This window comes from Mustela lutreola, chromosome 4 (assembly GCF_030435805.1).
Source record: "Mustela lutreola isolate mMusLut2 chromosome 4, mMusLut2.pri, whole genome shotgun sequence".
NCBI classification, from domain to species: domain Eukaryota; kingdom Metazoa; phylum Chordata; class Mammalia; order Carnivora; family Mustelidae; genus Mustela; species Mustela lutreola.
Window position 1 is genome coordinate 179,400,719 of NC_081293.1, and position 13,086 is coordinate 179,413,804.

The 13,086-nt window shown below is 43.2% G+C and overlaps 2 protein-coding genes across 3 annotated transcripts in view; one reads left to right on the plus strand and one right to left on the minus strand.

The window, feature by feature from the left end:
- The window catches only part of CALU (calumenin), a 30,787-nt gene extending 23,145 nt beyond the window's left edge, over positions 1-7,642 (plus strand). For both annotated transcript variants that reach the window (XM_059171802.1, XM_059171803.1), the window contains exons 6-7: positions 3,609-3,808; positions 5,255-7,642. In XM_059171802.1, the coding sequence (XP_059027785.1) occupies positions 3,609-3,808; positions 5,255-5,359 (305 nt within the window). In that variant the 3' untranslated portion in view covers positions 5,360-7,642. The remainder of the gene's footprint in view (positions 1-3,608; positions 3,809-5,254) is intronic.
- Positions 7,643-8,459: 817 nt separating this feature from the next.
- On the minus strand, positions 8,460-12,925 carry OPN1SW (opsin 1, short wave sensitive). Its single transcript, XM_059171804.1, has 5 exons — positions 12,580-12,925; positions 12,112-12,280; positions 11,361-11,526; positions 10,719-10,958; positions 8,460-9,591 (listed from the first exon to the last, which is right to left on the minus strand). Exons 1-5 carry the CDS (start codon positions 12,920-12,922, stop codon positions 9,472-9,474), a joined length of 1,038 nt encoding a protein of 345 aa, XP_059027787.1. The 5' UTR covers positions 12,923-12,925; the 3' UTR covers positions 8,460-9,471.
- Positions 12,926-13,086: the final 161 nt, after the last annotated feature.

The window sequence follows — 13,086 nt, forward strand, 5'->3', positions numbered from 1 at the left end:
CCCGAGTCCTGGGTTTGAACTCCATGTCAGATTCTTTGCTCAGCAGGAAGCTGCTTCCCCCTCTCCGCTCCGCCTGCTTGTTCACTCTGTCAAATAAGTAAATACAATTTTTTTTAAAAAATGAAAAATAAATTTGTTATAGAACATTGCAAACACATAAAATTAGAATAGTATAATGAACCCCTGTGTACCTATGCCCAGCCCTAACAGCCATCAGCCCATGGCCAGTCCTTTTAAATCTTCAACTATTCCCCCCCCACACTTTTTTAATTTTAATTCTTTTGAAGTAAATACCAGTTATCATCTCATCTCATCTGTAAGCATTGGGTTATGTATCTCTAAAAAATTTTTTTACATAATCTCAAAATTTTTTTGAGATTATATTTTAAAAGGATTAACTCTTTCTTAAATAGAAAATTCAATATTATTGTCATCTTATTTAGCTTTAAAATGTACTTAAATTATGGTGTTTTTTTTTTTTAAAGATTATTTATTTGACAGAGAAAGAGAGATCACAAGTAGGCAGAACAACAGGCAGAGAGAGAGGAAGGGAAGCAGGCTCCCTGCTGAGCAGAGAGCCCGACGCAGGGCTTGATCCCAGGACCATGGGATCATGACCTGAGCTGAAGGCAGAGGCTTTAACCCACTGAGCCACCCAGGCACCCCTGTATTTTTTTTTTTTATATATAGTATTTAAAATACTGTTAATAGTATGTCTTTCAAAGAGTGCCTAGGGGCTCAAGCATCAAGACTCTTGATTTTGGCTCAGGTAGTGATCTCAGGTCAGGGTCATGAAATTAGCCCCTCATTAGACTGTGCGCTCAGCGTGGAATCTGCTTGTCCCTCTCCCTCTGTTGCCTTGCTTGCTTCTCGCTTGCTCTCTCAAATAAATAAAATCTCTGAAAAAAATAAAAATATATAAAAGTATGGGTTTTTTTCATTCATTTGTTTATTCAAAAGTACCTCTCTTAAGTACACGTTTATTCCATCTCTAATTCAGAATTTCCTCATAGGTGTACTGTGAAAGTTTTTCTTGGCCCGCAGGAGAGCTAGTCCAGCAGCTCATACAAAAACATTTTCTGAATGTGCTGTAACATAGATAAAGAACTAGGAAGTCCTACTTTGAGTCATTCCTTCTTTTTGTTTTGTTTTGTTTTAAAAAAGGGTCTACTCTTAGCCCTCAAATTCAGAAAGACAGCAATACCAGATGACAATAATATAGTTTAGTAACAAGTTCATCCTTTATTCAAGGTAAAATAGTCCACGGATTGGGGAGTGCAATGCCTAACAAGCAGTGGAGCACTTTCCCCAAGGGATTTTGGGCAAAAGTGAGTTTTATAAAGCATTAGAAGTAGTAACAGAAACAGATATGATTGGCTAGAAGGCTAGGGATTTCCTTGTAGGGCTGGCAGTTCCTGTTTTCTAGGGTCAGGTAAGCTGCAATTGTGCAATTGGAGAATTGTGATTGGCATATGTTAAATTTCCTTGCAGGGTGGTATTTCCCCTAAGCGCAGGCTAACTTGGGTTCAAATCGGTGGTGTGGGCCATGCTACCTGAGCCACCTCTATTTTGTGGGTTTCAATGTATGAATTAGCTTTATCACAACTAAATAGCTACCTTTCCTTAGAACTGCTAGACATGGGACGCCTGGGTGGCTCAGTTGGTTGGACGACTGCCTTCGGCTCAGGTCATGATCCCGGAGTCCCGGGATCGAGTCCCGCATCAGGCTTCCAGCTCCATGGGAAGTCTGCTTCGCTCTCTGACCTTCTCCTAGCTCATGCTCTCTCTCACTGTTTCTCTCTCAAATAAATAAATAAAATCTTTAAAAAAAAAAAAAAAAAAGAACTGCTAGACATATATTAGGTGTGTTCCCATATCTTGTATGCAGTGCACATACACTTACTTCGATGTAGTAAACTCAGTAGTCTTCAGACCTCTTCACTCACATAATTCTGAAAGAATTTTGCCAAACAGTATTCCCTTACACATTTTAAAGTTGGCATCTACAGTATTTAAGTAGAAGTTCATATTTTTTTAAAAAAGATTTTATTTATTTATTTGAGGGAGCAAGTGGGAGTGGGGGTACGGAGAGGCAGAGGGAAAAGCTGACTCCCTGCTGAGCAGGTAGACTGACTTTGGGCTCAGTCCCAGGACCCTGAGATCATGACGTGAGCCGAAGGCAGACACTTAACCAATCGAGCCACCCAGGCGCCCCTAAGTAGACATTTAAACAATTGTGAAGAATCTCTCTCGGCTATAATACTGAATTTTAAAGTACCTTAACTCTTATATAAATCTAGTAAAATTCAAGTACCATAGCAACTTCTTGCCTATAGTGTTCATATAAGTAATTTGAACAAACCAACTTTATTTGTTTATTTATTTATTTTAGTTGCAGGGTGGGGCTGGTAGGAGGAGAGGAGATAGAGAATCCTAAGCAGGCTTCATGCCCCACACAGAACCTGACTCTGGTCTTGATCCCACACCCCTGAGATCATGACCTGAGCCGAAAGCAAGAGTCAGATGGTTGACCAACTGAGCTTTGCAGGTGCCTCTGAACAAACCAACTTCAGAAGATAATTAGGAAAGTCACATTTGGACTGAGTATTCAATAGTCCCCAAAGTTCATTTTTTGAAATGTGATCATGGACATTATAGCATATATATAGCCATCATTTTTAGAGATACATTTTTAAAAGTACTTAGTAATTGGTTTGGGTTTCTAGCATACACTTCTAAAGTTTTCTTTAGAATTTAAAATAGCACCTTTCTAGTAGCAGTACGTTTAGCTAGCTACCTTGGGTGGAAATGGATTGTAGGGAACAGCTATCTTTTAAAAGTTAATCTTTATCTTTCTGGACGCTAGTCATTGCCCTTTATTTCTGCATTTCTTGAGGGCTAAGGATTCTCTTTGCACTCCTATTACAATCAGCTACTAGAAACATTCTTCTTTTTTTTTTTTTTAATTTTAATTCAGTTTAGTTAACATATAGTGTATTATTAGTTTCAGGGGCAGAATTTATGCAATTCATCAGTTGCATATAACACCCAGTGCTCTTTGTGTCGAGGGCCATCTCCCCATTATCCTGTCCCCCATCCTCAGTTCCCTATAGTTAAAAGTCTCTTATGGTTTGCCTACTTCTCTGTTTTTATCTTATTTTTCCTTCCCCTGCCTTATGTTAATCTGTTCTGTATCTTAAATTCCACATATGAGTGAAATCATACGGTATTTGTCTTTCTCTTGAGTTATTTTGCTTAGCGTAATACTCTGTAGTTGTTGGAAATGGCAAGATTTCATTCTTTTTGCTGGCTGAGTAATATTCCAGTGTATGACTTTACCATATCTTACCCATTTATCTGTTGGTGGACATCTGGGCTCTTTCCATATTTTGGCTATTAAGTATATTAAGCAGTTGGAAATATTCTTGTTATAAGGTCATTGAGTAAGCCTCAGGAAAATGCCTTGCTTTCTCTGACCTAAAATACCTTTGTAATTGCTACTAGGTTCCAGGCAGATGGATGAGCAAGAAGAGTTAAGCCAGATTACCATGTGGCAGTCTTGAGAAAAAGACAAACTTACCTTTTGTATTATGTACATGTGTGTGCAGGTGACATGTACAGCCATGATGGAAATGCTGATGAGCCAGAGTGGGTAAAGACAGAAAGAGAACAGTTTGTTGAGTTTCGAGATAAGAACCGTGATGGGAAGATGGACAAGGAAGAGACCAAAGACTGGATTCTCCCCTCAGACTATGATCATGCAGAGGCAGAAGCCAGGCACCTAGTCTATGAATCCGACCAGAACAAGGTAAGTCTGGCTAGGCCCAAACAACCTGGTAGTGATCGAAGTCTGTTTCTAGGGAATTGCCTAAAACATTCCTATTGAGGTACATAGAGCATGTAAGGTCTTAATTGGTCTAAGTCTGCTACAAATACTAAGTCGACAATTGAAAATTAACAGGGCAGTGCTAGCTAGGTGATCTCATTTTAGAAATCCCTATGCCCATGGGCGCCTGGGTGGCTCAGTGGGTTAAGCCGCTGCCTTCGGTTCAGGTCATGATCTCAGGGTCCTGGGATCGAGTCCCACATTGGGCTCTCTGCTCAGCGGGGAGCCTGCTTCCTTCTCTCACTCTCTATCTGCCTGCCTCTCTGCCTACTTGTGATCTCTGTCAAATAAATGAGATCTTTTAAAAAAAAAAAAAAAATCCCTATGCCCAGTAGTGTTCACACCATTGGAGGCATTTGGCTTCAGGATAGAACCTCTGTATGTAGCGTATGTCCAGTGTGCATCATCTGTCATCTTCAGATCCCCAAGAAATTTTCTCTGCTTTTTTCCCTCTGTTGTTTCCTTTGTGCTTTTACCTATTACAGGTTCATTTGCATGCTCAGAGTTGGTCATTTCCTTCTTAAATACATTTTTTAAAATTAAGTTCTTTGTAGTAGGTTATAAATCAGCATTTATCTGGAGCTTGTTAAAAGTTTTCTTGATCATTTATCTGAGGCATTTGTTTCATAAAAAGAGTGGTAGTCTCACTAAGCCGTCACCTTTTCAACAATTGAATGCTCTGCCTAGAGTAGGCTGAAAATCGATCTAAAGATGGAGGGTTTTGTATTCTGAACATTCTCCAGTCTAGGCCAGTCTTTGCTTTCAAATGCGGTGTCTTATCTGAGCCGTTTTAAGGGACAGTCTGTTTTGAGTTCTTGCTGCAGTCACTTCAGTAGCCAGGTGCTGTGTCTCGAGATATGTGAGAAAAGGAAACTCCCAAGGTTATCCCTTGTGAATCTGGCCTAGATAATTTTTGAGCTGAGTGTCTGAGCCTTTGTTAGGGGTTGTGTCTGGAATCTGTTGCTGGCTAAGGCATAGCAGGGGTGAAAACTTCGTGCGGACATTAGCAGATTTTATTGTTCCTGTTAGGCAATGACTGGATTCACTTTAAAGTATTTTCCCCAGTTCTTCCTGTCTCTTACCTATACATAGGAGATGGCCCACATTTTGCTGGATGCATTAAGTTACTGAGCTATGCTATTTCCACCCTTCCACTTTTAACGTTCTTGATAAGAAAAATGTGTTAATTGCTATTTTCTTCCCTCTTTGTATGTTGTGGAGGCTTGGGGGTGAAGGTTGAGTTCACATTAATTTAGTAGGAATTTGAATCTTAAATCCTGACTAACCCCGTTTTGTTTTATAGTGGTGTTGCTAAATTGGGAATGGGAAATCGTTTTTTCCTCAATTTACTCTTCTCTCTAATTTCAGGACGGCAAGCTTACCAAGGAGGAGATTGTTGACAAGTATGATTTGTTTGTGGGCAGCCAGGCCACAGATTTTGGTGAGGCCTTAGTACGACATGATGAGTTCTGAGCTGCAGACAGAGGAATCCACATTTCTTCCAAAGTAATTTATTTTTACAGCCTCTGGTTTCACATGAAATTGTTTGCGCTACTGAGACTGTTATTACAAACTTTAAGACCTGAAAAGGTGTAATGAAAACCATCCCGTCCCCATTCCTCCTCCTCTTCGAGGTACCGGAGGGAACTGTGCTTCTGAGGAACAACTCTAATTAGTACACTTGTGTTTGTAGATTTACACTTTGTATTATGTATAACATGGTGTGTTTATTTTTGTATCTGTTCTCTGGTTGGGAGTATGATATGAAGGATCAACATCCTCAACTCACGCTGTAGGCAGACGATAGCCCTTCACTCTTTCTCAACCCTTGCCATATAATTTTTGTAATTCTGACTTAACTAATTTTTTAAGCCTGAGATCAATAAGAGATATTTAGGAGAAAGAAAAGGGAAAAAATACACCCCACTATTTTATTTAGAGAGACAACACTTCATCTTGCTTATTGAAAAGTGTTTCGTAAGTAGTAGGGGCCACATATTCCATTCAGTTGCTCTCAGTCCAGCAATTGATCGTGGCATTATCTGGGCGAGGACAGATCCCTGTGCTGTCAGAAAGCTTGGCTCAACTTGATTTCATTCAGTGTTTTTCTTCCCAGTAGGACTAGCTGTTCGCTAATTTTGCCAGGCACAGCTGTGTGGGAAGAGTTAGGGCCAGTGTCTTGAAAATCAATCAAGTGAGTGTGATCTCTTTACAGAGCTCTACATAGAAACAGCTGGAAAACTAAGGGAAAAGTACAAGTGTTTTTAGGGCACACACTTTCTTTAGGGTGTGCATCTGTTGAAGTGCTCAAGACTGTCTTGCCTATTGAATCACTGTAAGTGCCCCGTTTAGCTCCTTTTTCCCCAGGTGTTCCTAGGAATTAATCTTGCTTTCACTACAGTTAAAATGTACTCCTTTTCAATTATGTCATTTCATTGAAAGTGCCTTTAATGAGAGAAATGATCACCAAATGAGGGTTTTCTTGAGAAACCCTGAGATGAAATAAAGAGTTTATTTGGGCCACCTTATATGAAGCTTACAACCTCCCAATGTATTGGGGATTTTTTTTTTCCTTCTCTTCCCTTTCTCTTTCAGACAGTGGTTAAATAGCAGTATTAGTTAGGAGCTTGGTTGCAGTGTTCTTATCTTGTGGGCTGGTTTCCAAAAACCACATGCTGCTGAATTTACCAGGGATCCTCATACCTCAGAATGCTGACCACTTACTACCAGGCCTATTTCTGTGTCAGCTGAAGAGCTTGAACTCAGACTCAAAGATGAGAGGGCCTACAAGAGGACTCTTTGGTTTGAGGACCGTAGCTCAACTTTCTTGCCTTTGACCCATTGCCCCCTCTCTGCGCTGCCCCCAGAAAAGTTTATCGTGGATCAGCAGGTTGCCAATTCTTGTCAAAGAGAGGGACGTTGTAGAAAGAGCTGAAGAAGCCGCCTTCTGTTCCCAACTCACCTTTACCCATAGTTTATGTAACACGAACTCTGTCTTTTTTGGTCCTTTTCTTACAGATGGACCTCTTTTGAGAAGAATTATTGTATTTCAAACCTTTTTAGCCCTCAGGTTACTAAGATAAATATATGTATATCTAACCTTTATTATTTCATATATCTTTCTGGATAATACATTCAGGTGGTGCTGGGTGATTATTATAATCTGAACCTAGGTGTATCCTTTGGTCTTCCATGATCATGTTGAAGTGGACTACTTGGCCTGGTTAAAAGCCAGACTATAACGTAATTTGATCCTGGCCTTTGCATTGAGCTCTTGAGAGTGGATACACTCTTTTTAACCCCAGTATAGGGGAATGTAAATTCTCTGCTCTCCAGATTCCCCATTTTTATCATTCAGAAGATCAAAGATGATAACATCAACCCAGGATTAGAGAGGGCACATCATGAATGGAGGGGCAGGAGGACCTTGCAGCTCACTAGGTACAGAGAACCCAGGCCTGATGTTAAAGTTATGCACTTAGAAAGCAAACCTTCATATGCTGAAATGGCAAGTTCTGGATACTGGGTGCTCAGCAGCAAGCATACTCTAACCTCTGATGACCCCGGATTATCTTTTTGGTTTCAGTCAAGCCTGAGGCTGGTGAACAGTAGCTACACACCCACATTGTGTGTTCTGTGAATGCTAGCTCTCTTAAATTTGGATACTGATTATTTTTTATAGAGTGTAAACCAAGTTTTATATTCTATAATGCAAACAGGTACCTATCTGTTTCTAAATAAAACTGTTTACATTCATGGTGGGGTATGAGTATGTCCTTTATTCTCTTAAGAAATGGAATCCTTGCTTAGAAAGATGGGTGCTATAAACTGTCAAGAAAAGGAGGTCTAGAAGTTCTACCATGCTTCCTCCCCATCCCAGAGAAGGTCTGCCTTCTCCCAAATTAGCTATTCCTTTTTTATTTCTGAAATTCTCTGGCATCTTCCTCACTGCAGCTGGACCCCTTCTTTCCCTTCTTTGCTTTCCTCAGGCTGTATGACTGGAGGGGAGTCCAGCTGCTCATTACAGAATTACCTGATACCAAACACAAGCCGTTCCTGAACGCACACACAGCATTTATCTTGACTTTTATTTCAACAAGGCTCTTTTTCAAGGGGTTCAGAAGGGAAGCATCAAGTATCAAGTTTTTTGAACATTTTGGTTTATAGTTTATAGATGATATTAAGAGGTACATAGACATTTTGAGAACATGAAGGGAATTAACTGTTAACTTTACTAAATAATGCAGCTTAAGACAGATGTGTACGTTTAGCCAAATTCGGTGGGAGGAGCTCGAATAATTCATGCTGGCTCAGGAGCTTCCGTATATGGCTGTCCCTGCCAGAACTAGTGGGTTATTGGCTGTGGTGGCATAAAGACGGTCTTTCAAACTTATATTTGGGGCCTACTCAAGGTTTTGGTTTTTTCTTTATATCTCCCATTTCTAGGGTGTTTAAGTTTGTTCTAATTCCAAATGTATCATCTCAGAACAGATCCCCCAATAAGGAAAAAAAAATTACAAAAAAGATAAGTTTATTTTTTTAACAACTTAATTTTATTTTATATTTTTCAGCATTCCAACATTGTTTATGCAGCACACCCAGTGCTCTATACAATATGTGCCCTCCTTAATACCCACCCCACCCCCCACCAAAACCCTCAGTTTATTTCTCAGAGTCTGCAATCTCTCATGCTTCATCTCCCCCTCTGGTTTATCCCAATTTCACTTTTCCTTTCCTTCTCCTAATGTCCTCCATGTTATTCCCTGTGCTCCACAAGTAAGTGAAACATGTAATTGACTCTCTGCTCGACTTACTTCACTCAGCATAATCTCTTCCAGTCCTGTCCACGTTGATACAAAAAGTTAAGTATTCATCCTTTCTGATGGAGGCATAATATTCCATTGTATATAATGACCATATCTTCTTTATCCATTTGTCTGTTGAAGGGCATCTTGGTTTTTTCCACAGTTGGCCATTGCTGCTATGAACATTGGGGTACAGATGGCCCTTCTTTTCACTATATCTGTATCTTTGGGGTAATTGCAGGGTCATAGAGTAACTCTATTTTTAATTTCTGAAGAAATCTCCACACTGTTTTCCAAAGTGGGTGCACCAACTTGCATTCCCACCAACCGTGTAAGAGGATTCCCCTTTCTCTACTTCCTCTCCAACACTTGTTATTTCTTATCCTGTTAATTTTGGCCATTCCAGCTGGTGTAAGGTGATATCTCAATGTGGTTTTGATTTGAATTTCCCTAGTGGCTTATCCATACACTGAAAAATCCATACTCCTTTATCGTGGCCTCATACTTAATCAGTTCTCCAAGTGTTATGAATGATGCCACTTAGGAGTAGAAATTGAGGATTGTTGACATGGCCTTTGGAGTGACCTGAAGAAGACCCAGTTGGAACAATAGCTTTGTAGGTAGGAAAGGAGCAGTAGGAAAATGGAAAGTTGAGTCCCTGAATTCCCACTATTCCCTTCCCATCTTATTCTGCATCTGTTAGTTTGGTTTTTGAGAGAGAGAGAAGAAATTTCTCTAAATGTAAAATCCTAATTGCTGCAGGTAAGCCAGTATGGCTCCTTAGTTGGGGCCAACTTGACTGGGAGAGACAGAAGAGACTTCTGTTTTCTGGGAGCTGGACATTTCAGAATCGTCTGTCATGGGCTTCCCACACACCATCTCCATGATGCAGGCTCGGAACTGGAAGGAAAGGGCGGAATTGGAGCTAGCTCCTTGTGACCAGTACAGAGGAAGTACATCAAGAAATACGGGGGACAAAGAGATCTCTTGGTTTGTATTCCCAAAGCCTCGTGCAATGCCTTATACCCAGGATCTCCTCACATGGTTGGTTGGTTTTCCTTTTAAACATTTTATTTATTAAAGAATGAGTGGAGGGAGGGGGACAGAGAAAGAGAAAAACAGACTCCATGCTGAGCATGAAGCCTGACACGGGGCTCTATCCCAGGACCCAGAGATCCTGACCCGAGCCAAAGGCAGACGCTTACCTGAATGAGCCAGCCAGGTGTCCTCTCCTCAGGTGGTTTTGAATACAAATGCCTAATCCTTAGAGCTATTCCTGGGTCTACATTAATAATTCCTACATATTTTGGCTCAGAGGCTTCGCTGTCAGGAAACCGCCAAGCAGCACTTGCCTCATCAAAATACTCAAAAGTAAGGCCAGAGTAGGCCTGCCCACCCACCCCACCATTATTAGGGGGTGCTCCCAATTGGAAGGAATTGCCAGTTTTGTTCCCATCCAGAAGTTTTGAATCCGTCTTTGTGGACTGAGGAAACAAAATAGCTATTCATTCTCAAAGCAGGGAGTTTGCCCCATAAGAGAAGAACTCTCTTAGATTCATCTAAGTTTGGGTTTTTATTAGCTCAGATACAGAATTTGGATTAGGAGGCCACTTGGTACCTTCAGGTGATGAGCTGTATTAGAGATTTATGAATGTGTTGGATTCCTATGCTTTTGCATACAATCGTGCAAGCTGGCAGTTGGAAGGGAAAGGATTTAGAGCTTCTGAAATGGAGGGACTAGGAATTTAGGAGAATGATTAATCTATTAGTTTTTCAGAAAAACTCCTTTCGCTTCACATCCTGCCCCTCAGAGCAAACTGATTTTTATGGCTCAAGTTATGTTTTCTCTGGATTCTGTTACCTTATCTCAGTAACCGCACCCATCGCCCTGTGCTTACCAAGGGCTTCCCTTGTTCAACCCTCAGAACCTTTTGAGTGGAGTCTAAGGTGCTCTGAATCAAAAGTTGTTAGAAAAGAACCAGGTCTTACCAACGGGGTTTCATAGGAGTGTAAATAGAGAGCTTTACCTGCTTATTCATGAAGCAATAGATGATGGGGTTGTAGACACAAGCACTCTTGGAGAAGAAGGCAGGAATGGTGACCAGCCGTAGGTCCACCCCGTGGTTCCGGTTGTTGATCAAGTACATGGCCATTGCAGCATAGGGCGTGTAACAGAAACAAAAGGACCCCACCATCACCACCACCATCCGGCTCACCTCCCGCTCGGCCTTCTGGGTTGAAGCAGACTCCTGTTGCTGGGCTGCAACCTGGGCAGAGCACAGAGGAATATTCTCTTCTCCCTGGCCCTCAACTCCCACATCTCCACCCTTTCCTACCAGGGGGGCGTCCCCTCCAATGGCCGCTCTTCTGTCCCAGCTTCTGGCCTAGTGCCTCTTGCTCTCCTTCCCTGAGGAAGGCGAGTGGAGACGGCTCTCTGGTCTGTGACTTAGGAAGGGATCACACGAATCTCTTACCACACATTTGAGCCCTACTCTTCCCACCATTCCATCATACTCCCTGCCCCCACTTTCTTCACTGCTTTTAGATATCCCCTCTACCTGGCTGTGGACGTTTCCAGAGGTCTCCTGTTCTAAAGCCCTTACCCACTCTTCCCGCTCATTTGGAGCCCCATGACTGCCCCCCTCCCGAACCTCACAAAAATCACTCACGGCTCGGAGGGCTCCCAGCAGCTGCGAGTAGGAGAAGCAGATGAGGGAGAGAGGCACAATGAAGCAGAAGATAAAGAGGAACCAGGTGTAGTACTCGCTGCGGTATTTGGTGCCCACAGTGTACCAGTCGGGGCCGCAGGAGCACTGCAGGCCCTCAGGGATGTACCTGCAAGGGACCAAGCACTCACCCACCGGACAAGCACTTACCCACTGCGGGGCTCACCACAAGAATGAGTGGAGTGGGAGCTGAGATTCTGGACTGTGCTCTCCACTTAGAGGATACTCCAGGACTCCCTGCAGGGGCAGTTTCTGCCCTTACCAGCTGAGGCTATAGCAATTCCAACTGCAGGGTGAACGTTAGCACTTGCCTCCCACAGCCTCACCTACTCCACCAGCTCTTTAAAAGTGGAAGTTAGGGGCGCCTGGGTGGCACAGTTAAGCCTCTGACCCTTGGTTTTGGCTCAGTCTCAGGGTCATGAGACTGAGCCCCACATCGTTTGGGGTGGCACAGTTAAGCCTCTGACCCTTGGTTTTGGCTCAGTCTCAGGGTCATGAGACTGAGCCCCACATCGTGTGCCACATTGAGGGCAGAGTCTGCGTAAGACTCCCTCTCCCTCTGACCCTCCCCAACCCTCGCCCTCTCTCTAAAAGAAATAAATTTTTAAAAGGTCAAAGACTAAGGTCATACCCAACTCTCTCCACCCACACCAACCTGAGCTCCTAGCTCAGCACCATTGCCCTACACCCTCACCGGCTCCAGCCAAAGAAGGGCGGGATGGAGACGCCGATACCAATGGTCCAGGTAGCCAGGACCACCATCAGTGCGTGCTTGGAGCTGAAGCGGAAGTTGCCGAAGGGCTTACAGATGACCAGGTAGCGCTCAAAGGCCAGGAAGGCCAGTGACCAGCCTGTCACCAGACCTGTAGTGAAACGTGAGAGTAATTGGGGTAGACAGCCCCACCCAGCCTGGCAAGCAGCGTGACTTACAGACGGTGGAGCAAGAAGGGGTAAAGAAGGTATTGGACTGATGGTTGGTGTGGAGTTTGGGACTTGGTTAAACTTCTAGTCCCGGCTGCTTTGTACCCCAATGATAAAGAACACCAAACTCCCTTTTCCCCGGCTCCTCTTTTAGGGGCCCACTCAAACCCAACATTCTGGCCCCTGCTTCCAATCCTGAAGCAATTCTTTGTCTCCCCCAAGTCTCCTTCCCTGCCAGTACCTGCTATAGTTCCCAGGAAGGCCTCCAAAGCACAAATAAGGGGCCCAAAGATGAAGTATCCGTGACAGCTGGCGATGAAGACGCTGGACACAGAGATGCAGTAGATGAAACCCCCCAGGGACACATTGACCAGAATATAGTTGAGTGGCTGTCGCAATTTTTTGTAGCGGAGGGTGGCCACCAGCACCGTGGCATTGAGTGGTGTCCCTGCAAAGAAGACAAAGCCCATGAAGACTGCCTGGAGGCGGAAGGCCCAGACCGGGGCAATGTGGTACTGAGGCCCATCCCATGGCCCCACCAAGGAGATGTTCTTGAACAGATAAAACTCCTCCTCCCCTGACATCTTACTCACGGGATGTCCCCCACCCTCTCTGATTCCTCTTATAGATTACCGTCCCACCACCACTTCCCCCGCCTCCAAAGCCCCTTTCGGGCTCCCTGAATGATCAGTACTGACCCTAAGCCTCCTAAGGATGAAGTTTGAGATTAGAGATGTGCAAGCCCCCA